Source organism: Excalfactoria chinensis, chromosome 2 (genome assembly GCF_039878825.1).
Source record: "Excalfactoria chinensis isolate bCotChi1 chromosome 2, bCotChi1.hap2, whole genome shotgun sequence".
Lineage (NCBI taxonomy): Eukaryota > Metazoa > Chordata > Aves > Galliformes > Phasianidae > Excalfactoria > Excalfactoria chinensis.
The window spans coordinates 81,856,675-81,881,052 of NC_092826.1; the positions used below are offsets into that span (position 1 = coordinate 81,856,675).

The following is a 24,378-nucleotide window of genomic DNA, read 5'->3' on the forward strand; positions in this document are numbered from 1 at the left end:
TATGCTTTATTCAGCTCCAGAAAGCAACAACACATTGCTTTCTCACACTTAATCAAATCTCAAACAACATACCATTAGTGCAACCATTAATTTCCCAGATGACCATTCCAATAGGATTTAGGTAACATTTAGTCAATATTCAGCACTCTCATACCTTAAGGCTTGACCTTCATGATCAGCATAGCTGTTCCCTATTGGTAACCCAAACCGATAGGCCTCCATGTTCTCAACTGGTTCTGACTTTGTGGTGATTGGGTCATGCTGGTAGAGCAGTGCCGACTTGATCATCCCAAAGTCTTCCTGAATCTTCATCCCTGAATAGATAGTGCCTGAGACATTTTCAGCCACATGTGTATAGCTCTGAAGGTTTTTCATGTCACAGAGGTTGTCGGTGTATTTCAGCATGGATGGCTTGTAGGCCTGGTAGGACACCTTTGTGGTGGTTGTGATGACAGTCTGTAGTGGTGGGGCCATGGGAGATGGACTGGGACCATATTTTCCAGAGTACTCACCACCATAAAAAGGGTGGTTAGTGCTTGTTTGCACCTGACCACAGTCGCTCCTGTCACCACTGCCAGATTTCCCCCAGATTGGTTTCAGTCCATAATGCCTACCAGTATGTTCAAAGCTCTTGTCAATGCTAGTCAAGGAATTATAGTGAGATCCATTCAAACTGATAGGGTCAGCATCGAGAGGAGGATTTGCTGGATCTTTACAACATGTTGGGTAAGGGCTGGAGCTAATGAAGGGAGGAACTCCAAACTCATAACTACATGGCCTGGGCATGTAGATCCTAGGATTGGGGTACTTCTGGTATGGCAACAGCTGGTCCTCTTGGAAGCTGGCCGAGTCATAAGACATCTTGTAGAGGTCAGTATTTTGCGGCAAAGGGTAAGACTGAGCTGGAATTGAAAAACTGGTGTCTGTGATGATGCTGACTCTTTCTGGCACATCTATGGAGGGCAGATTTTGCATGTTACTGACATAGCCACTGCTATCATGGTATCTTCCAGCCTGGAAAGGACAAGAGCTTTAAGATTCAAAAGCGGATACTGCCTACAATGAGCATCCAGACACTTGCACTACTGATCATTCCAGTCCCAAATGAACAAATGTAGCATGGTATAAAACCTCGTGTTGCCCTGGGCTTCCCAGTATGTACTTCTGGCAACTTTTTAACTGACTCATAACCTTGACCTACCTCTGAGTTCAGAAGCCTCTTTTTCTGGGAATTCTGAGAAGACAACATTTGCTTCTTAATTGCACTTCGTCTTGCCTCTGCCTCCAATTTACTCTCTGGTCTAGGGTGATCATGGACTCCTTTGGCCTAAATAAGGATAATCAAAGAGTGATATGTGAACTTGAAGCAGGTAAAAGAAGAAAATACAGTGATAAAATGAGAGGTATCCATGACATAACCGACAGTCTTGCACAAGAGAGCTCAGAAGAGAAACTAAAGAACAAGGAAGGATTAAATTTAAAAATAAATTAGTAAAACTCAGTTGTGACTTGCAGGTAGAGAAAAGGAAGAACCGAGGGAGGAGAAGCCAGTGGTTACTGCAGAGCTGTGAAACAGAATGATGAAGGAACAAAAGCTACCCACATCTAGGGCATTCAGAAGTAGCTGATCAGAACCAAAGGGGTGGTGGTGGTAAAGTATTATAGATTGAGTTTAATTGGTTTTCTGCACTCAGTACTGCTTGATAACATCCACCACCAACATGACAATAGGCTTTAAAGAGGTTTCTCTCTACTTTAAAGCAATGGCCACCTTCTTGAAGGAGACTGAGAATCACACCCACAAAAGCCATCGAAAGATGGTCTGCTATTGAAACATCTGTGAATACACAGACCTATGTATCCAAAGCTACCTTCACATATGATAAAACAATGTGTGCCACATGTAGTTACCCATTACACTGTTCTAAGTGGGCCTTCACATAGTCCCTAATACAAATCAGGAAACTTAAAACTGCTTCTAAAATGTCATTTAGAAGTTAACTTCTAAGTGAGAAAGCATCAGCAATTTTGATAAAGATCTTTTCAGTCTTTGCATTTGTACAACAGCATATCTCATTAACAGGAATGATAAATAACAGGTGAGAATTTGGAAATGTCATCAGTTTGCTTCCATTTACTGGCTGGAAGAACAGAGTTCACCGGAGTCTGGGTCAGGGCAAAAAAAAACAACAACACATTCAGTAGAAAAATGTCATCCCAAAACAGAAGCTTTTTCTGAGGTTTTTGTCCTCGCATGGCTTTAAAAACAAAAGCAAAACATCAATATGAAGTTTCAAAACAATTTTCTAAATATTGTTTTTTTTTTTTTCTTCAGCAAGTTTTAAATCTTTTTTAAAATGTTATTTTCCACACGAAGCAAAGTATTTATATTTGATCTTCAGCAATTTAAGTGAGACTTGTCATTTTTTAATCTGAGTAGAAAATAAATCCAAAGTCCTTGGTGAGGTTCAGTCATCAGATGTGTGCCAAGGTGTAGGACAAACCCTTCATTTCCATTTGTGTAATGTAATCAAAAGAACTTTAGACATTTATAATGATGGAATAGCAAGGATGGAAAATATTAACACTCAAGTACAGCTTCTTAAAAATACAGCCAAGCATTACTGCTTTATTTGTTGTGGCCACATTTATAATACAGAAGGATCCAGGCAAAGACCAGAACTCCACTATGCTCACTCTAGACTAGAACTAGGGGACTATGCTCACTCTGTGCGTGCACTTATACGTATACAATAATATGAAATGTGTGCGTGCTTTTTACCTGGAAAAATATTGCTTTGCCATCAAGCCTCCAGAAGTTGGTGACAGGATAGCCACTGTGCCCACGGCAAGGGATGAGCTGAAGGGCTGCGTTGCAGTTTGGACAGGCTTTCTCTACAAGTAAATATGGAGAAAACACTGGTTTGGAGGGAAGGCAGAATGTAAGTACAGTGATTCCTTCACTGAAATTCACATTGAGGTATGGTACTCGAGTAAACAAGATGCAGAGCACCAAGCATAACTGAACGGTAAAGACTAGAGCTGTATACTTAATAAAAACTAGTGACTGAGAGCATCGTAGGCCCATTTGCTCTCAGTTATTTATGGACAGACACTGACAAAATTTGGAACTGAATATTTCCCTCGCACTCTTCACAACGCATGCAAACACGTGCAATTCTCGCAAAGCAGACTTTCAAGAAGGCAAGGCTGATCTCTGTTCAGAAACCAGGCCTAGCTGAGGGAATGAGGTCCCCTCTGGTCCCCCCTCACTTTGCTGCTTCTGCCGCGCCTTGTCACAGATGGCAGGCCGCAGCTGCAGCCTGGCACCACCGGGCAGGGCACAGCTCCCCGCGCACACCACCACGCCAAGGCAGGACTTCTTCAGGATCTGGCAGTTGTGGTTGTTGGTGTTGCGCATGGCCCAGCCGCTCAGGTGCCTCTGAGCATTCTTCTCCTCGCTGGAGTAGATGAGGCGCACATAGCCGTCCGGCCACTCCTGGAAGGCATCGAAGTGCTCGGGTTCCTGTGACAGGGGAGAGTAAAGGGGCATGAGCAGGAGGGGAGACTTAGTGGTGTCTGAGCTCTCCTCTTTGGTGACAGTGACAGGACCCAAGAAAAAAAAGCATGGAGCTGCATCAGGAGAGGGTCAGGTTTAGGGTTAGGAAAAGGTTCTTCACCAGAGTGGTGGTGGGCATGGAGCAGGCTCCTCAGGGCAGTGGGCACAGCCCCAATTGCTGGAGTTCAGGGAGTGTATGGGCAGTGCTTTCAGACACTGGGTTGGATTTGGTAGTCCTGTGCAGAACTGGGAGTTGGACTTTAGGATCCTTGTGCGTCCCTTCCGACTCAGCCTGTTTTATGATGGTGCCACCTTGGGGTTTTGTCCTAAGGCCTCATTGGGATGACCTCTCAAGCAGTAAATTTGGAAACAGTGGAAAAGTACTTTGGAAAGAATAGCTTATTCAGAAAGAGCCTGTAACAAGAGAAATGCAACCTAAGCTTCCATGCCTCAAGAGTCAGGAGCCATTCTCTTTTTGCATGATTTCTTCTCATAAAGAGTGGGCACAGTCTGCTAAGGGAGGTGGTAGAGTCACCATCCCTGGAGGCGCTCATGAGCTGTGTGGATGTGGCAGTGAGGGACGTTGGGTTAGTGGGCATCATAAGGATAGGTTGGCAGTTGGACTAGATGAGCTTAGTGGGTTTTCCAACCTTAGTGATTCTATGATGACCAGTAATAAGATGGTCTCTTATCACCAATGCCCCTACTACAGTGAGGTTTGTCCAGCTGCTGCACACTGCCTCGTTACTAGCACTCCCTGGCTGCCCACCAGCAGTGCGCTCATTGTGGGGCTGTGCACCTGAAGACTGAAAGCTTCAAGTTGGGCAACAGCTGCTTGAAGTGCATCTGTAGCAAGCTGAACAAGGAAGGAAAAGAAGAAACAAAACCAAAACCCCACAAGAAAACCACAACTAACCACTGAAAACATATATGTTCCACTGTGTGTGTAGTGGCTCAGAGAAAGAACACTTTTATTTGGGATGTCACTGGCTTCCTGACATTCCTTATCAAAATGGAGTTGGCATAAAAATTAAGTAATACCTAATACGTTTAAATTGCAAACACAACATAAATAACAGTTTCCTGCAACATTCCCTTAACGCATGTATACAGCACATGTGATTGATCCCAGTGAATCCAGGCATTTGCAGAATAATCCCATTCTGTAATTGCACGGTATGTATAAAATTAAACACACGATGAAACATATGTGGATTGAAGACATATTAGGAGCTTACAAACAGAGGGGAAAAAAAGATCTGAATACTCATTTCCAAACACATTCAATCAGATGTGGGGCAAACAGGTACAATATCCAGATGGCTTGGACGATATCAGCAGAAAACAGTCAAGCTAAGATTCTTTGGACACACTTTTAACAGGGGAAAGAGGAAAGGAAGGTCGTTTCAGGAGCCCACACACAGCTGGAGAAGACTGTGTATCAAACCACTATATCCCACCCGCAGCCATGCCCCCAACCCCCCAGTACCTGCGGCAGCTTGGGGTCGTTGATATCCCAGGTAAGCTTCATGCTGGGAGCAGCGGTGGGCGGCTGCTCCCGTTTTTATCGCCTCGGGGTGGCCCGCACCTCCCGCCCGGCCCCCGGGGGCGGCCCTGGGGGTGCCGGGGAGAGGGGGACTCCCCTTCTGGGCATCGAGGGAGGTCCGCAGCCCCCCGATTATCACCAGAGCGGCGCGGGGCTGCTTGGAGCGGCCTTGGGGGCTGGTTTTGCTGCGGGTTGGTAACTCTCCCTCCGAGAGAGCCATCGTGGTAATCAGAGGGTTGCAGTTTATTGGGAAGTTACACACACTGGCTTTTTAGGGGTGAAAAACAGCCGATGCGCCTTTTGTTTAAATAAAAATAAATAAGGGCTGTTAGGGTAGAATTGTTTTCAGTTCTCAGAAACAGAAAGGTAAAATAAAAACTCGTGTGATGATCCGGAGTTGGGTGCTTCGTCCTCCCGTAGCGCTTTAAATGATCCCACCTGGCCAGGGGCTTTTCTCGTTCTCTCTTCTCCCCTGGGAAAGGCGTTCCGTTTCCCTCCCTATCGCGAAATAAAGCCGGCCTTACAGCCCCACAGAGACGGGATGCAGGTACGGTTTTGGGGAGCGGTGGCTGCCAGCGAGGAGGATTTTAGTTTCGGGGTTGGGGACGGGTCAGCCCTCCAGGAGCGCCGGGACACGGAGCCCTGCGGAGCGCCGGGACACGGAGCCCTGCGGAGCGCCGACGGTCGTTCCCCTGGGGCGGTGAGTGGGGGAGCACAGTCCGGCTGGGACTCGGTATGTCTCGGGTCCCCCCCACAAGGTGCTGAGATTTCGTTTAGGAGGTAAAATGAGCCTCGGGGGAAAGAGAGGGGAGCTGAAAGTTTGTGGGGTTTTGACCAGAAAAGCGTTTTATTTTTCTTAATTGTTGATGCTTCCTTTTATTTTTAAAGAAAGGAAAGCAGAGAAGAACGGAATAGAGATAAGCAGTAACATGGCAGCCCACGCGGAGGACTATGTAAGGAGCTTTTAAATGCATCTTTAGGTTTATTTTACAAATACCTACCTGTGTATTCTTAAAGGTGTGTACTTGCATGAATGCAGCAGTGCTCAGAGCTGTCAGTCATTTAATGGAAGTGGAGACATAAGTAAATATAGAAAAAGTCTTCAGTTCTCCAACTTTATAAATGGCATTGTGAATGTTTTCTCCTAATCAGTCCCACAGTGCTTCAAGTACTTGCCCGTGTTAAATCTGCTCTGTTTTATTTCCCGTCTCTGCAGCTTGAATCACTGCTCATTGATGCCTTTAAGGGAAAGGGGTACCAGAAGATAAGTGACCTGCTGCAAGAGAGAGAAACAGACACGCTGCAGAAGTACAGCAACTCTCTCCTTAGCCAGCTCGACAGAGCACTGAGAAGGGTGAGTATCACAGCCTGTTTACCAGAGCTGATCCTAACCACCCTATAATGCTGCCTCTGTTACCCATGGACTGGGATGACTTGGCTCCCTGTCTTTCCATAGGAGCTGGACAGGAATGATTTCCACAATGTGTCCCTGCTGCTGAAGTGTATCCAGCTCTACTTCAAGAGTGATCTCCAACAAGGGACAAGCTTGTTTGTTGAGCAAGGACTTGTAGAAAAGATGAGTATAACACCCTAAGCAAGTTGCTAATGTGATGTAGAGTTGCTTATATCAGGGGAAAGGATTTGTAGTGAGAGTGAGAACGTGGCTTATATGGTTCTGCCAAAAGTGTGTATATATATATATATATATATATATAAAAATATTTCCAGGTATATTTCATGAGCTGAGTGAGGAAAGTCTTTTACCTTCCTGATATTGTTTCCAATGCCAAAATTAATATTATGGTTGTACCTATCACCTGATTTAACAGGACTGTGATTTCTTTTTTTTAAGCTAGCAGTGGAGGGAAAACATGAGTTGATGAATTTCATTTGTGAAATAATAAAAATACAATAAACAGTAGAAATATAATACTTAGTATCATATGTATTAGGTAATATAATAGAATAAATCTGTGAAATAATGGAAATATTCCAATTAAATTTCAAGCGCTGCTGCAAGATACTATGTTAGTAATAGAACTGATGAACACTGTTGTGCTTTTATAACTTTAAAAGCTGGATGTACTCTTTAAGCAGGTCTGCTTTTCCATGTAGTGCAGCAGCTGTATTTAATTTGTAATCGTATTTTCTCTAATCAGCATAGTGCTGCTTTCAGCTGGCATCAGTTGTAGCAGAAGGCACCTGTGTCTGAGATGAATGATGCCAGGCTCAGATGGGCTGTGTCCAAGAGTCTTCAGACCAACTCACTGCACCACTGCTTTGCAATGATGCTTTTTAGGGACGTGGTTGCTCAAAATTACTTTCTAGAGAGAGCATTAACCAAATCCTGCTAGTCTGAGCTCTGTACCTCCAGTGTTGCATAAATCTGTAGCTACTCCTAGGTGTGTGATGCTGTTCAGTGTCTTGACTACCATGTGTTCATAACATACAAAAGCAAGAGCTTGGGAAATTTCCTATGTGTTATTTTAATTCCAGAGCATGTGGAGCAAGGTAATTTTGTTGCAGCTGTGATGCTGTAGAGCAGCATGACAAGGGAGTCTCAGGCACCAAGGGCAGGTGTCTTGCAACAAGGAAGGAGGGGAGTATGGTGAGAAGTGGTGCAAGTGTTGCAGAGTGCTGTGAGAGTGGCAGTGTGTGCAGGTGGCTAACAAAACTCAGCTTCTTCACAGCTTGTGGCTTCTAACACGGTACAGAGCTGCAGGAGTTGAGAACAGTTCTGTGTGCACAAGTATTTCTGCAGATACATGTAGCCTAAGGTTTACTAGCTTGTTCTGTGAGGCTTTAACTGATTCTTTTAATTTTTACATGGTATCTTGGTTTGAAAGAGCAAGAACATTTGTGATCCTCATTGACCCAACTGAAAACAGTTTTTTGATGGTACTTCTGGAAGACTTCTTTGACTCTGCACTGGTATGTACATGTAGTAAAGGGTGTAGAAGGGCTGTCTTTATTGTGTAAGATAGATGTCATTCACAAATAGTTTTCTGTCAGGTGTAAATGCTTTTGCTGAGGTGGTTCTGGCTGTTTGTCCCTGTACTGCTTGAAACAAATGATTTACTTTATAAGGACTGATCTGTCATTTAGTTTTTATTTACAGTATTCATAACTTTAAGCTTACTGCAGGGCTCATGTTCCAATAAGGAAAATGCTCCAGATCTCACAGTCTGCACACACACTCTTGGATATGTGTGTGTGAACCGCTTGTGTGCATGCAGGCGTCAGCCTAGCTGGATGTCTTTACTTACCAGAGCCATGTTCCTGGATGCAGCTTGATTCATTTATTTATTTTAGAAGATGGTAAAATATATTTAAGCAGAATCAGGCCTTCTTGTTCCTCCTTGGAACTATACAAAATGCTCTGTAGATAAATTATTTGTTGGTTTAATGCCTTTGTCTTTCTGGACAGTTTCTTCTATATGTTTTCACTGTGGAGGATGAGGTGATGGTTCTGTGTGTTTCTTTCTGTTATCTGTTTTGTTTTATTCTTAGTGTTTTGTTGTTGTTTTGTTTGTTTGTTTTTTGTTTTTTTTCCAAGGGACTCCAACACTTTTCAGATACTGCCTGCAGCAATACTTGTATTTGAAGCATGTAAACATAAACAGTGGTGTTATGGAAGGGTGCCTATATGTGCACCAGGACATGCTGGGATGTGGGTTTTGCAAGAATCAGGGTGCTGCTGAATTCCCTGGGCAAGTGGATGCCCTGCTCCTTCATGCCTTGTATGATGTATGTGACAGCTGTCCTAGGTGATGCAGGGTGACTGTATGTGACAGCTGTCCTAGGTGACAATGATTTAATGGATGTGGGTGCAACAATATTTTAGGCTATTTCAGCCCCTGAGAGGTGTGATGGTAGGGACATAAGCGCTGAGGCACTCTGACTACTGCAATTTTTGAGTTGCTGTATCTTAATGTAAACTTCCCTTACTTTTTCCATTAGGTGATTTGCAAGTGCAGTAATGAAGGTCAGTATCTGTTATTTTTCCATTCCTATATTTTCTGAATCTCAGCCTCAGGAGCACATTTCTTAATGCTGTTAGAACCCTGTCCTCTCTCTGTCTCTACTTTCCTCTTTCTCCTCTTCCCTGTAACATATAGTTGAAAACCTCATCCCGGTTTCCTACCTGTTTGTGTTTGTTAACATATATACCAGAGCACAAAACGCTATATATATGTGTGTGTATATGTATGTATATATATATATATATACTTCTTAAAATTTTTCATATGATAAACATACTAGCTGTGGTACCTTGTTAAATTGGCCATCATCAAATATTTCACTCAGTAAGTGGTCCTGATGAAAGTATGCCAGCCTACACGCCATCCCTTTGTAAACCAGCATGTTAACTGCTCCCCTGTTTAAAGCTGAATCCATGACTGGGATAGTTTTGCTTCTTCAAAGAACACCACAAACTGATGTTGTCTCACTTATCTTTTATGCAGATGTTATGCTCATTGCTAACTGTAGCCTTGCAAACTCTTTTCATAGGGAAGAAGCAGCTGGTGAACTTGTTTCTGCCTGAGCTAGGGCGTCTGGTGACAGAAGCAAGCATTTGCTGTGCTCTGCGGCAGGAGGTAAGGCCCATGCTCTGAGAAGAAAACATTAGGTGAGTGTGTGTGACAAAATAAAAGTGTGAGGAAGATCTAACTGGCTTCTCTCTGTCCATTTTCCATCCTCTGTTGGGGGAGAAAGGCTTTGAGGACTCTCAACTCTATACTTGACAGCATCCCACGTGAGGGTAGAAAGAAACTCCCTCTGTCGGAGGAGGTGTGTTTCCTTACGTAAGTATTTCTCCAGCAATCCCTGTTGCAGGGAAGGTGGCATTCAGTTGGGCTGCAGCACTCTCTGGCTGCATGGGGTATGGATGAAGTTACTGGGCTTCCTATTGTGTTTCGTGCATTATCTTTTTCATAAAGTTTATGCTTCCATTTAGTCTATTATTCTCATTTTAGTGTTTTATTTCTTCAACTTGTTGTGTCCTGTTCTTTCAGGAAGGATCTTGCAAAAACAATGCTGGAGGCTGGTGGTAAGAAGTACTTAGTGGTTATTCTTATGAAGCAAGAGTTCTCTGCCTTCATTTGCTTATTTCATGCAGATGAGTTATGATTTAAATTATTTCCTCATAGGAGTTGATTTTAGGGGAGAAAAATCAGATAGTAATTTAAGGAAGTCTTCATAAAAAATGATGAGATGTGACAATGAATTCTGTTTTTTCTAACTGGTGTTAGTGATTATTATTAACTAATAGGAAAAGCTAAAGTGATGTATGTAGAAATGTAATGATGAAAGTAATTGCAAAGTGTGCTTGCAGTTATTTTTAAGCAAAACAAAAAAAGCCAACCTAACACACCCAAACTTAAAGTTCAGATCTTTGGTGTGAACAAACCAATGCTAAAGGAGGTTTTTTTTACCTCTCAAGTGAAATCATTTTAGTTTTCTCCTACTCACAACACTTCTGGGGCAGTGACTGAGTCACACTGCACATGCCATGATTGGAGTGTGGTGGCAACAAGGGTTTGCTCTCATCCTTTCCCTGGTACGCAAGAACATCTCCCAATGAGGCTGTGTGCAGTAGCTATTGGCATCCTTTGCCACCTGAGTGGGGAGGGTGCCCACAACTCACAAGGGCTACTGTCCTTGGCTAGTTGACATTGCCATTTGCCTGGGTAAGCCCGAACAGAGGAACCAGTTTATAGAGTGTTAGCGTAAAAGTAGCAGTACTGATCCTCTGTGTTGCTGGGGGGAATATATTTATCCTGTGCTTATGTTTGCCATGTAGATTATGACCTTCAGGTTGCCCTTTCAGAAGCACTCTGTAGGCTAACAATAAAAAAATGGAGAGATGACCTTGTTAACCACTGGTTTGAAGATAAATATCTTGCTGAAGCTTTCAAAGAGATCAAGGATAAAGAATTTGAGACGGTGAGGGTTCTTATTTTGAAAACAACATATTTGACAAGACTGTATAGGGGCTGGTTGGTTTTGTTTGACTTCATGTCCTTGGAAGAAGTTCCCAGAGAACTGATTTTATAAATATGAAGTTACTTAGCTATTTGTGAAAGGTGTTTCTTCTTAGCCTGACAAATATAAAAGAGAAGATCTTTCTGAAGTGCTTACTTGTATGGTTTATGTTCAGAGGCTGACTGGTTATGTGTTGGGTTGAACCCTCTGTAGCAACCTGAGTTTTTGCTAGTGGTCTTTGGTGCCACACCAATGAGTATAAAGCTTTTAACTGGCATAGAGGCTATAGATCTCCAATAATGTTATCACCTTTCCCAAAGGAAACATAGTCTGATTTATTATTTTCTTTTTTAATGTTATTTGTCTTGAAGGACTGCAGGAAATTTCTTAACCAGCTAAATGAAAGGCTTGGGGATAAAAGAAGGTAAGCTGTGAATCAGGAAAATAAACTGCAATCCATTTGAAAACTGTTGGGGGAAAGTTGTTAACTTGTGCTATGTACCACAAAAGTGATTTAGATCACAGGCATGAATTAAGTTGATCTTAAGAAAAGGATTTCATTTATTCTAATAGTGGTTCTTTTGAAAGTCAAAATTCATGAGGTAACTGTTTCTTTTTCCTCTAAGCTTCTCTAAACTACTTGAAAGTTATCAATTTTCTTTTTTTAACAGTAGAATTTAGTAGCTGATCTTAATGACTTCAGATTTCATCAAGTTAGGTTTTGATTTATGTTGAATGTATGATATGAAGTCTGCTTTTCTTCCAGAGTCTATTCATTTCCTTGCCTGTCTGCTTTTGCTGACGTGAACCAGGTAAGATATAGTAATGCTGGGCTGCATTATTTACAATGCTACTGCTGCTCAAATAATTACTTGGTGTATGGTATTCTTTAATGAAAAAATTAGATGAAGAAGCACTTAATTTTCTGGAGTACAGCACGTAACTTTCCATTCTAGTTCAAGAGTTTTCTTGTTTGTCAACCAAGTCCTAGCTTACTGCTGCTGACTTTGCTTTTGTGTCAGCCAAATGACAGAGGCAGCACTTCTCTTCATGGTGATGACTGAAGAGAGATCTAAAATGCATCAGAAGGACTCTGATTCCTCTGGCAGGGCTCCTTCCAGACTGCAAGAAAACAAGATAAGCTTGATGCCCATGTAGGAGGGGTCATAGTTGTGGTTATAAATTCTACAGATTGCTTTCTAAGGCTTCAAGTAAAGTACATATTTGTGGCACTGTTCCTGCCAGTGGTACCAAAACAAAACAAAGTCGCTAAAGTGCTCTGTTGAAAACTGGTGCTGCTGCTTTGGCTTATCTCATGTGCTCAGAAATCCAGAAGACTTCAGTCTTTATTTGATGCCAACACATGGGCATTTGCATGAGGTATTTCCTTTCACTTGGCTGATGTACAGCCCTGTTCTGACTTGTTGGGTATGAATGGTAGGCTTGCAACTTGCAGATTGACTCCAAGTTAACCTTCTGGGACGTATACACGTGCACATAAGTAGGGCAACTTTTTCCAATTTCATTTTGTTGAAGAAAATTGAGAACGATAAACCAGAGGAAGTGGCAATACTACTACCATGTTTTCCCAGGTGAAGAAGCCATCAGATGAGAAGCTGGACAAGTTCTGGATTGACTTCAACACTGGTAGTCACAGTGTGACTTTCTACATAGATAGTACCGAGGTAATCGTAAAGCCCTGGCAACCCTGAGCTAGCCTAATGTAACAGGTGGATGTTCTATTGCTGATGTGTCGGTTTTGGTTCTCCAAGGGTATTCTCTGGGACTCTGTAAGGCTACAGAAAGAAGCAGTCAGCTGTTACAGTCTAAAGGGTAAGACTTGGCTGCTCACCATACCTTCTGTTTGTCCACAAGTCTGCAAGGTAAAGGGAGCCAACATAAAATATCAGAACTATTTGGTGATGGTGATGCCTTCGCTTCTCTATGCTGAGTAATTTGATCACTTCGCACCAGTACTCCCTATACTGATTTGTGGCTTGTGCTTTTGTTGAAGACTGGGTTTTCAGTGTCCTTTCACACTGGTTAATTGACTGGTGTGAGTGGACACCTTCACTAACCACATCAGGCTCTACAGAAATTCATTTTCTGAATGATGCCTGGGGAACAGCTACACTGCTGTTAAAAGCAGAACCAAAACAGTGATCAAATGTGTGCCAGGCAGGTGGAACTACCAGTGCTTCTCTGAGCCTTACCAGGCTACTGTGTGTGTAGGTGACTCTTCCATGTTGTGTCCTGCAGTGGCAGTAGAGCCACGAGGAAGAAAGTTTTGCATGTGTTGTGGATGTACTATACTTTCCACTTGGCATGAACTGCAAGACCATATTTGCACTAAGGTTCTGCAAGTTGCAGAGGTGCTGGAGGGAGCAGGTTGTTCCCTGCACCTAGTTGGGGCGTATTGAGAGGGCTCATCTGTAGATATGAGGGTAGGGGATGCATAATCACCTGGACCCGATGAGAAAGAAATGGATGGGCAATGTAACTGGAAATGCCATGGGCAAGGTGTGAAAGAAACTGCCTAAAAATAAAATAAAATAATAAAAAGTTCTTGGGACAATAGACTGAATGTCTTGGTCTAAAAGAGATATGACTCTTGTTTTCCCTACAGAGGATGGTGGAGAAAAGATAGTCAGAATTTACATGAAGATACCTGCTACTCTTAACAAAACAGAAGCAACAAAAATCAAGTTGCATTTCAGTTCTGAGTATGAAATCTTAAGTATACTTAAAAAAGTCCTTGGAGATGAAAAAATGATGGTAAGCTCTTAGCATTAGGTTTCTTTTTTTTCTTTACTAAACTGTGTTTTATTGATATGCGCTTGGTGAAAACATTGAGTGGCTTTTTTCCTACCTGTTTCTTATGTATTATTCTTCCCCTTGAGATTTGTTTGGCTCTGAATATGGCTGTTCTTAACTTTGGCCTGAAAGAGATAGTAGGTACTTCATAGGAAAAAAAGTTTCTAGGGACTCTAATTTATGCCTTAGAAGCTGGAAGGGTTAAACTGTATTATTTATAAGTTGATTGATATGATCGCCTCTGCTGAGTTTTAGAAGTAGGTAATAAAACCTGTTGCACTTAATTATATGAACTGAACTGTGAACAAGTTCTCACACTCAAAGTGCTGCACAAGTTGAACAAACAGTGACACAAGAAGCTGGTGAAAAGAGGCATGACAGGACGTAGACTGACTTCGCAGATACTACTTTTAATCTAAAAAGTAGAAGCACTCTTATAAAAATGCTCGCTTTTATTATGAGATAATGGAAGAACACAGGAGGGTGTTTTTCTTTGGTTATTTATCAGTTTGATAATTTTTAATATGTTTAATTAATCTGCAGACTGTGGGATCTATGGAAAATCTTATGTCAGAATAAATAGTCACAGTGTAGTGGCAGGGGATGAGACATTTCCAAATGGTCAGCTTGACTGGCATCTGATATTTGTTGCTGGTGATTAACAGATGTTACTTATGCTAACTGTATGCTAATGGTAGCTAACTGAATTTGATAAAGGATTTCACTTTAAGGTCATTTCACATAAGATTCCTTCATTCTAACAGACAGACGTGGGTGAAGAGGAGTCCATTCACACTGGGAAGCAAACCAGACAGAATGAAGAAGGTGATCTTTTTTTGTTGTTATTTTATTTTATGGAAATCAAGTCATTCAGTTTCAAGATGAGTGTCTTTACTCACAGTCCGCTGCTTGCAATTAGCCACATTTAAAACGAAATACAAGAGACAGGGAAACAACTTATGGAGACTGGATATGTGCACTGACAGCTACAGTGTGTTTCAGGTTTCTTCAGACAAATGTCCAAAAGAGCTACTGCTAGCTGTAGGTATGGGACAGCAATTCTTTCACTAGTCCTTCCCTTTTCTCTCCATTTACAACCCAAAGTAAACTGTAATGGAAGTCTTCCAGATGCTGAAGGCACAGGTGAGGAAGCTCTTCTGTCAATGTTAAACCTTGAAGCATGTACACAGGTAAAAGGTGGGCAGTACTACTCAAAGCATTCAAGCAGTACAAGGGGTAGAATATAGTTTGTCTCTAGATAAACAACCTTTGTAGTGCCTTTTGGAGAATCTAACAATGAAACAGATGGTGGAAGATCTAGTCTGGTGCTTCAGTTGGATACAAGAGGTTTGTGTGTGTGTTGCAGAGCTAGGGGTTAAGGCAGTAAGCGCACATCTTCATACATGATGAGAGGTGGGCTTAAGATGCTGTTTATTGAGCATTTCAATTCTTCCTTTGGTAATTCAGAGTTTTTTTATTGTTTCACCAGGCATGATCTTGAGATGTTTGTTTAATAGTTGGTACTGTGATACTTCTACGTACGTGCTTGAGAACAGGGAGGTGTATGTGTTTGAATATCATGAAGATATTCTCATCCAGATTGTTGTTTTGCAGTAACATCTCAGCCCAGTGATCTACAGAAGAGGAAAGATCCTGAAAACTCTGAAAATGTGGAACCCATCCCAGGAAACCTGATCTCACGACACAAAGAGCAGTTAGTGGGCACTGTAGCAGTGAGTCTTGTGTCTCCTTTTTCTTCTCCTCCAGTTTTTCACGGGTGTAGTTAAAAATTTCTTTCCAAGAAACCGGGTTTGTTCTCAGACCTGGCCTATTTTTAAACTCCACCTTTCTCATATTAATGGGAAGTCACCCTAAATACTTGTCCCCAGATCTGAAATACTGGCAAAATGCTTAAAAAACAAAACAACAACAAAAAACCCACAGCTTCCCTGCCTTACAGGGTGATGATGGAATGATCTGTGGTGCTCATAGTAACACTCAAATGTAACTCAAAGACTTATCACTATATGTGAATAGCAATGATGTTGTAGCTATTGCTGGCACTGAAATTCTGGTCTTGTAAAACAAATAAGAAACCTCAGAAAACCCCACTTCTTTATGAAATGTCTGTTGATGGTTTCATGTCTCCAAGCAGAAAACATCTAACTCTGATGTCACTGTGACTTCAGTGAACCAGCAGTCTGGCCTGGATGAAGCTGACCAAGGCTCAGGTCAGGCATGGCTCCCTTCAGTTCCTTAAGCGTGACCCAGTTAAGTGTCACCTGGGTGACATAGTGAAGGTTCTGCTATTGAGGACTTTCCAGTGAAAGCAGGCAGACAAAAACTTTTATTAAGTAGCTCTAGAGGGTGAAGCTGTAGTTTTCTTGTCTCCTTCAGCAAACAAACCCAGAACTCTATCTCCAAGGATGGATGTGAAGTCTAGGTAAGTGTCTTTCAGGTGAGAAGCAGAAAGGTGTTGGCTTTTGTTTTCTTCCCTTGGGCTAAAGTGCGTGTGATTATGAGGTTTGTTACATCAGCTATGAAATGGAAAAATTAAACTGCTTTGCCATCCTGATTAGCAAGGTGATGTTACCTCTCATGCCTATTTCAATTAAAATGCGGTATAAGTGTACACCTGTATTACAGGTAGCTCAATTTCTGTTGCATGCTCAGCTCATCAAAGAAATAGCTGTTCCTAATAAGGACTGTGATTTTTGTGCAAGATCATGTGAAATTGTGTCCACCTTGGTGTTACTGATACCATTTTTCAGAGCTGTGAAGGACAGTGTTATAGTTAATGAGTTACTCCTCTATAGAAGAGCTTTTCTCCCTGTGCACGTGCTAACCCTCTGCTTTAAGGCTTATTGGTACAAGTTCCTCTCCTCTTAATACTTCATAAATGGACTATCTGGGCTTTAAAACACTATCCCCTCAGCACTGTGTTCACTTGTGTATCCTCCACAGTGAGAAGCCCCGGGAAGAGAAACTCACGGAGGCATCAGTGCCCAAGGTATGTTTTTACTTGCCTGAGTTAAGATACATGAGGCAAGAGATGAGATGTTTTGGTGATCTTTCTACCAGGTTTATGAAGTATATATATTTAAACTGAAAGTTCAGAGGTGTTTGTAACACTTGACCCTGCACAATGAGTTCAAAGCTTCTAAACTATTTCTCTTATACCCTTGATATCCTGTCCCCTTGATTCCAGCATCAAAACTCCAATGCTTTCTGGTAGGAATTAGCTATGTAGCTACAGCTAGGCTGTTGTTTTGACAGGGAGACTATTGCTTCCTGATACTCCTTACTCTTGCTTTTATCAGACTTTAGGACGAATACGTGACTTTGCATATGACAGCTTTTAATCTCATAACACTTTTCTTTCTAGAAGGTTGGTACCTTGGAAAGGAGAACCAGAACAAAAGGTTTGGTCAAGCAGAAGACTGGAGGCAGGTATGGTGCAAGCACATAGTGGGATCTGGTTTTGATCTGATGGTTTTTATCTCATAGCTGCAAAAATGGAACGTGGAAATGGAACATAACAGGGTCCTAGGTCCTAGTTGTTTGGTATTTCATGTCCTGGAGCTCTGAGATAGCTTTTTCTTCCTGCTGTGGTATTGGTTGTCCAGGTGTTTGACTTTGGTGTGTGTCTTAGTCTAATCTAGTGATTCTGAGCTTAAAAAATATGCTTGGATTAATTTATCTTAATTGATTTGTAGATAGGAATGGAAAACTGTAGTGCAGAATGTCAACATCACTGAATAGTCTGTGTTTTAAGCTTAAGTACCTTGGTGCTCCGCTTTAGAAAACAGGAGTAAGGGAGCTGGAATGGAGAAGTGGCTTAAGCATAGTCGTTCTGCTCCCTCTAGTGCTTCAGCTGAAAATGAGCATTTCTTCGTACTAGTAAGAAGTCTCACTGAGAAGCGTGTAATTCTTTCTTCTTTTTCTCCTTTTGCTTGTGAGAAAAGGAGAATGTGCTGCATGTTGAGAACTAATCGTAGGGCTTTTTAAAGTAGCTGTTATTTGGTGAAAGAAAAATACCCTTCATTTTAAGTAATTAAGGGCACAAAAGCTAAACAAGAAAAGTGATTAGAGAACAAATGTTTAAAATCAAGCTCCCAAAAGGGAATTAAATGTTTGTTTGTTTTTTCTTGAATGCTTCTGAACTTATCTTTCATTCATGACCTCCTCCTACTACGTGCTAAGGAAGAAGCGAATGTTATATCTATCTATATATTATTTATAGTGGAGGCTGTGAGAACACTGTACTTAAGCATATGGCACTTATTTATTAACTTTGTCAAATAGTAAACACTCACAGTTTATTCCCCCTTCCTTAGTAGTTCCCAATGCCTTTGGGTAACTTCTCATGATGTCCTGCCACACTGTGTTGTCTTGCAGGAAGGACTCCTACGACTTTGAGGTTTCAGACTCTGCAAGTCATGAGACGGTAAAGCTGAGGCAGCTTTTAGGGGCTGTTCTGAGCTCATGGTTCAGCCAGAAAACAGAGATTTATAGTGGGGGAATACATTTGGTCACATATGTGCAGCAAGGGTGGGTGTGCTCACACAGCAAAACAGTTTGTATTTCTTTTTAGTGTTATACTTCAGGAATGGTTTTCAGGACTGGGGAGATTTTTTGCTACAAACTGGACACTATCCAGTCCCTTCTGCTACCACTGGGTGTCAGCATGGAATCTTGTTATGTGGTGTGCTGCCTGATACCCTGATAGTTCTATCCAAAGTCTGTCTGGGTTGAAGTGCTCTAATTTGGAGATTATTTTACAGGATAAATAAACTTTAAGACAAGCAAGTGTGTGTTCTTTTTTTATTAGGTTGCTGAAGCCAAAGGGAAGGTTTTTGGAAAGAAAAGTTATTCACAAAATCAGAGGTACAGGAGCACCATCTATAAAATGCTTGCTTGTGGTAAGAACAGTACATTGCCTTAGTTAAACTGCTGCCAGTTAAGAAGGCTATGGTATGTATCCAAAACAGCAGTTCCTTACTCATCTATCATAGCATCTGCGAATGTTGGATGTCTCCAGTAGCAACATTTAATGAGAATCTGAAAGTGTGTAAGTTATAGAAGAGGAAAAACTACTCTTGCCTACTTTGATAACAGTAAGATTTGATCTCTTAAACTGATTTGCCTTTAGAAAATACTGAAGCCCTCTGTCTTTCATTTAGGTGCTAAATTTTGGATATTCCTGAATTGTTACTTTCAGAAACCAGACAAAGAAGGGAAACCTGGCAATAGAAATGCTGAGTTCTAATTATGAATTCAGCCTTGCTATTAACCCATATGTTTTTGTAATTAATGAAGTACAGTTTATTTAATTTGTTAATAGTGCAATTGATAAATGAACTAGTAGTGGCTGTGCATGAATAGCTTGCTGGTGTCTTAACATGCCCTGTTGCTGATGTTTAGCTATGAGAGGAAGCAGGAGGATGCTCTAAGCCCTGTACTGGCAAAGGGCAAGTGTCTGCCCCTGGTGTTTTTATGCAGCTTGAAATGCTTCATATATTGCACTGTGGGGAGGAAGAAATAGGGTAATTTCCTTTAGAGGAAAGGAATGGCTGGTTTGCTTTTTGGGAAGAGACAGAGGGAGCTGGCTGAACAGGACTCCTAATGGTGTATTTCATCTTAATTATAGGAAGAAGCATCTCTTCTCTGAAAGTAACAATGAAAAAACAAGCAACAGTGAGAGTGAGAAAAGCTGGATTCTCAACTCCCAGAAAAAGCAACTGCCAAAATCTCTCAACTACACCCGAAAAAGGCACAGGATAAGAAGAAAATTAAAAGGTAGGCTTGGGTCATATCATACATGGTGAGGAGGTAATGCTACAGGTGAGGAAGTGGCTGGTGGTTACTTGTGGAGGAGGATTCCTTTTCTTTCTCCTGCAGCTGGCATTTTTAGCCATGGTGCAGACCAATGCGGATGGCTCCCAGTGGCATTGCTGGTAACCAGGTAAACTTTTCTCCCCACAGTACTTCCAGTATCATCTCCAAGTAGCAGCAATGAAAACCAGGTGGAAGAGGTGAGAAGTTGTCATGTGTAGATTTAGAAACAGTATCAACGCAAAATGTGAGTGACTGGGAGTCAATATGTCGGAATCATATTTTCAAGCATTCTAATGAACAAATGCCAATTAGATAGTTCTGATGCTGGTGGCCTGCTAGAGACTGAGGATACAAGTTCTCTGCTTCCAGCTGTAGCTTCTGGAAAGCTAGCTGAGTAATACTGACAAGGCAGCAAGTGGACCAGATGTATATAAAGCACAATAAAACACAGCTAAGTAATGCCAGGCTGTTCCAGTGCCCAGCTGTTAGGTGCTGTGTCTCAAATGTTCTGAAAATCTTTCTACCTGAACAGAGCAAGTAAGGGAAAAGTATCTAGAACTTAAAGCTGCACTGTCAGTTTTAATCTTTCCCTGAAAGCCTTTTCTATTTTCTCTTGACTGAAAATTCTTTGATTCTGCTGCGCGAAGAACTTAATCCATTATATAACTCCACTGGCCAAATGCAGAACTTTAGTGTGCAGATAAATCCAGGGCACAGCAATGAAGAGAGCTTTCAGTTTGTGTTAGGCACATTTTGAGGCCTCTGCTGTTATACATCTTCATAAAATCCACTCAAACAAACAAACCTAATTGTATTGAAAATACATATTGAGGTTTGATTTTGTTTTAGCAGGGAGCAGCAAGACAAAAGGATGAAAAGAAAGTGCCAAGGAAAAAAAGTGCATCCACCTCCAAGAGAGAGGATTTACCTACAGTGGATCTTGCTGGTAATTCCATTTATATTGTTGTTCAGTGTATTAGAAAAGTATTTTGTTTGGCCTTTTATTTTTCTTCATATTTTCCTCATAAACATTCCACCTGGTAACATTTCATTGTAGTGGCTGCAAGGCCTGGGTATTAGGTTAATAGGTGAGGCCCCTTGAGCAGCTGGGGCTGTTGATCTGGTTTCTGGGGAAAGGATATGCTGCATTTGTGCTACCTTACCCTATCCAGAAATCTGGTCACAGGCAGGGAAGGCTGAATCCTTTGGCTACCCTCTCACACAGGTGAGGTTCTATCAGAGGAGCCCAAAGGCACACGGCAGCCATTGGATGTATTGATGGAGGAGCATTCTGATGTGGAGGAGGAGCCGACACAGGTTCTGTATGCAGTGCTTGAGTTCTCCCCAACCTACCCTCAGCCTGCTTCTGATCTGCAGGCCATCCATGCATTGTGTTATTTTGCTTCATCTGCAGCACCTGGCAACTTGCCTGCCCCCTGGGTGTGCTGCCTTATTTTCTTTTCCATCTCTCCTTTAGAAGTTTCACAGTGTGGCTGGTGAAGAGACGAGAGAAAGCTTTAAGCGGAAGGACTCAGGTGTGTTGGTCTCAATAATGTGGGAGAACTGGTTAAAAGGCAAAAAAGGATGTTGAATGAGTTGTTGATTTATTTTTATATAAATTCCTAAATTCATTACTGTGTGGAAACTGTTGAGTCACGGCCTGAAACACTGATTGATCACCTGGGGAAAGGACAAGAGTCAGACCTGGGAGAATAGGTGAAGGCAATTCAGAAGGGATGGAGCCTGGCTGTACCTCTCTTAGACCGTATTTAAGGGCTGACTGCTGCTGGGGGGGTATTTCTGATTGGAGTTTCCTCCCTTGTGGAGTTTTTCCCCTTGACTCTAGATCTTAGGAGACAGGGTGAGCATTCCTGTCCTGTTTGACCTTTTGCTATTCTACTCCTGTATTGCTTTTCCACCACGCTAATCTTTCCAGCTGTAACAATCACTAACTCTTGAAGGTCTTTTCCAACTTAAATGACTCTATAACTCTTAAATCCTTACTCTGATTGTGGGGGAGCTACTAGCGTAGCTGGTCAGAGCTTGGAGGCTTACAAACTGATAAACTGGGAGTAAATATATGAAATAAGCAAAAGAATGAGCCCTAAATCTAATTTGGAGGGGCAATGCAACTCTAATTAAAAACAAATGACACACTTCAGAAAGCTGTTGACTTTCTTTTCACATAATATAGACATAGGTAGTGATTATGATGAATTTGGTCAATGGTGACTTGCCCTGATGCTTACCAAAGTTGTAGCTTTCTTAGGTAACAGTGGCATGTAAGGACTTGAAGTGAAACCGAACTTGTACCGACTAACTCAAAACTGCTGCACAGTGTTTTTGTTTTTGGAAAGAACTGAGGTTCACGAAAGTCAAGCTGCAATGGGCTGTCTTCATCCTACTATTCTTGATGCAACTCTGAGAACAATGGTTTTAAAGTTACATCTGGGAATATGACCTGAGTCACTGAAGCATAGACTTTAGACAAAAGTGCCCTCTCTCTCAGGTGGTAGCTAGGTTCATATTGTCAATATGTCTCCAATCTGTTGAGCACTTGCGCTTCTGAAGGTTTGTTGTTGATCACTGTTTACTGCACAATGTTATAGTTGGAGAAAAGCTGCTGCTATATAAAGACAAAAGCAGGGTTCTGTTCAGAAGTGTCAGTTGTGGTTTGTGGTTTCATCTGATCACATACTCCTTGAAGCCTAAACCTACCCTGTGCAGCTGCAGCATTCTCCTCATGGCCTTGCAGTCCCCTAATCCTGTGCTCCGCCACCTGATCTCTGCCCTGTGGAGGCTTCAAGAGGCTCAACTACAGGCACCTTGCTGAGCTCAGAGAAATGCAACCAAAAAAGTCACCCCTTACTCTGAATATTCAAGTTTGATTTAAATACAGGCTGCCTCTTCCTGTGTACCCAAGGATTTTTGTAAGCTGAAAGCAATTGTACAGCAATGTCTTGAAGATCTGGAAGAAGCAGCTGTTACAGATGCTTTGTCTTTCTGTATTTATTCTTTATCTATGTATTTATTTTTTAATGTTTAAAGTAGCAGATGGAATTCCTTAGAAACAACTGTGCATAAACAGAATGTGAACTTGGGCTGGAGAAGAGTTTTACTTGGCTAGAATAGTGGGGCAAGAAATAAAAGAATCTCTGAGATGGAAATATATTAGTTTTCTAGTTAGCTACATAGTATAGTCAACTTCTCCCCTTTTGTAAGTCAAGTCTTGTCTTGTTATCTGTCCTGTGAAGTGTGATGCCACGCACTAAATTGAAGTTGTCTGCTTTTCTGCTGTATTGGTAATTCCAGTGGTATTTTTTGCTTGTGTATCTGGTAGGCACAGCTACGTGCCTCCTGGTAGAGAACAGGAGAACTGAAACCTCTCCCCTTCTCCTAGATGCATTAAGTGGCACTGTTGTGAAGAAGCCCAGGATTTTCAGTCAGGAAACAAATCATTTGTCCTCCGAGTCACCCTTGAAACCAAAGAAACTTCTGTTTTCAGTTGAGAAGGAAGAGGAGATCAAAAGAGGTAAAGTCAAATTGGCACTGAAGGTGAAGTGTTGAAATGTTATCCAATTTTTCTTTCATTGGTAGGCCTCAGAGTCATGTGAAAGCTTGAGGGGAGTGAGAGAGAGAGATCTGGAGGGAGGATATCCTCTCCAAAAGTCAGTGTAGCAGAAGGCCTGTCTTATGGTTTGCTTTTTGGATGCCATATACTTGGAAGTGTGAATAAGGAAATCTGGGGTTCCTAACCACCATCTGCTTAGGTAGCAGTGCTCTCTAGTCATTCTGAATAGTGGTTGTCAAGAGTAATTAAAAATAATTTCTTTTATAGAAAGCATACAGATAATGGACAAACTGCAGTTATTGGGTAATGGACCTCTGTCGTCTTGCATTGCTATCTGGGGATACACTGCTCCATGATAATGAACATTGTTGTTTAAATCTCCCTGCAGTATCACATGGGTTTGTTTCCCACTAAAGCCTCCCCCCCAGCATGGAATTAACCAGGCACATGCTTTCTTGTAGGTCAGGAAACCATTGATGTGAATACTGCATTTCTTCCCAAGATACAGCATAAAGATATTGGTGATTCGGGAGTGATTGCTGTATTTGAAAGCTTTACCAACCAGCTAAAGCAACTGTTCTGGGTAACTTGCACTTTATTAAAATGTATGCCTTGGGTGGTGTTTTGGTTACAGTGCCTGTTAGCCTGAAGCTCTTTGAACACTTTTGCTAGCCCCTGTAGTGCCTAAATCAGGGACATAAATAGTCGTCCTCATAGACAAATGTCAGAAATACAAAAGCTTCATTTTAGAGCACAGAGCACTTAAGCTCAGCATTAAAAACTCCATAAGTTTCTCATAATGAAAAATAGAAAGCAATGCAGACTGCATCTAGTCACTGAAACACACGTAGATCCACAAGGGCACGCTGGTATCTCCCGGATCAGTGGTTTGCAGAGGTGGTGGTTTCTCAGTGAGTGGTATGTATGCTGCGTATTGTTGGTTTGCTCACAGTATGGGCATACTTGAAATTCAGAGTGGGGGACCAACTGTTACTGTCAATTTAGCTTTAATGAGTTATGATGGCATAAACCCAAGACTAGTATGAGAGAGTGTTATCAGAAGAT

General features: G+C 41.8%; 2 protein-coding genes across 8 annotated transcripts in view; one reads left to right on the forward strand and one right to left on the reverse strand.

Moving 5' to 3' along the window:
* GCM2 (glial cells missing transcription factor 2) lies at positions 1-5,090 on the reverse strand. Its single transcript, XM_072329225.1, has 5 exons — positions 5,049-5,090; positions 3,274-3,526; positions 2,783-2,895; positions 1,202-1,327; positions 1-1,014 (listed from the first exon to the last, which is right to left on the reverse strand). Exons 1-5 carry the CDS (start codon positions 5,088-5,090, stop codon positions 133-135), a joined length of 1,416 nt encoding a protein of 471 aa, XP_072185326.1. The 3' UTR covers positions 1-132.
* SYCP2L (synaptonemal complex protein 2 like) overlaps positions 5,059-24,378 on the forward strand; it is a 23,336-nt gene continuing 4,016 nt past the window's right edge. For 3 of the 7 annotated variants that reach the window (XR_011902841.1, XM_072329218.1, XM_072329224.1), the window contains exons 1-30: positions 5,589-5,652; positions 5,994-6,058; positions 6,322-6,459; positions 6,562-6,681; positions 7,932-8,036; positions 9,066-9,090; positions 9,618-9,703; positions 9,822-9,910; positions 10,121-10,155; positions 10,909-11,051; positions 11,462-11,514; positions 11,857-11,902; positions 12,683-12,775; positions 12,863-12,923; positions 13,717-13,865; positions 14,669-14,729; positions 15,519-15,637; positions 16,060-16,135; positions 16,302-16,347; positions 16,869-16,914; positions 17,290-17,354; positions 18,303-18,351; positions 18,736-18,791; positions 19,555-19,703; positions 19,890-19,939; positions 20,592-20,688; positions 20,968-21,059; positions 21,220-21,277; positions 23,143-23,274; positions 23,775-23,896. Coding sequence is in view for 6 of the 7 variants with exons in the window: in XM_072329218.1 (XP_072185319.1) it covers positions 6,035-6,058; positions 6,322-6,459; positions 6,562-6,681; positions 7,932-8,036; positions 9,066-9,090; positions 9,618-9,703; positions 9,822-9,910; positions 10,121-10,155; positions 10,909-11,051; positions 11,462-11,514; positions 11,857-11,902; positions 12,683-12,775; positions 12,863-12,923; positions 13,717-13,865; positions 14,669-14,729; positions 15,519-15,637; positions 16,060-16,135; positions 16,302-16,347; positions 16,869-16,914; positions 17,290-17,354; positions 18,303-18,351; positions 18,736-18,791; positions 19,555-19,703; positions 19,890-19,939; positions 20,592-20,688; positions 20,968-21,059; positions 21,220-21,277; positions 23,143-23,274; positions 23,775-23,896 (2,385 nt within the window). In the remaining variant the exon portion in view is untranslated. The other 4 variants (XM_072329221.1, XM_072329222.1, XM_072329223.1 and 1 more) reach the window with 4 other exon arrangements.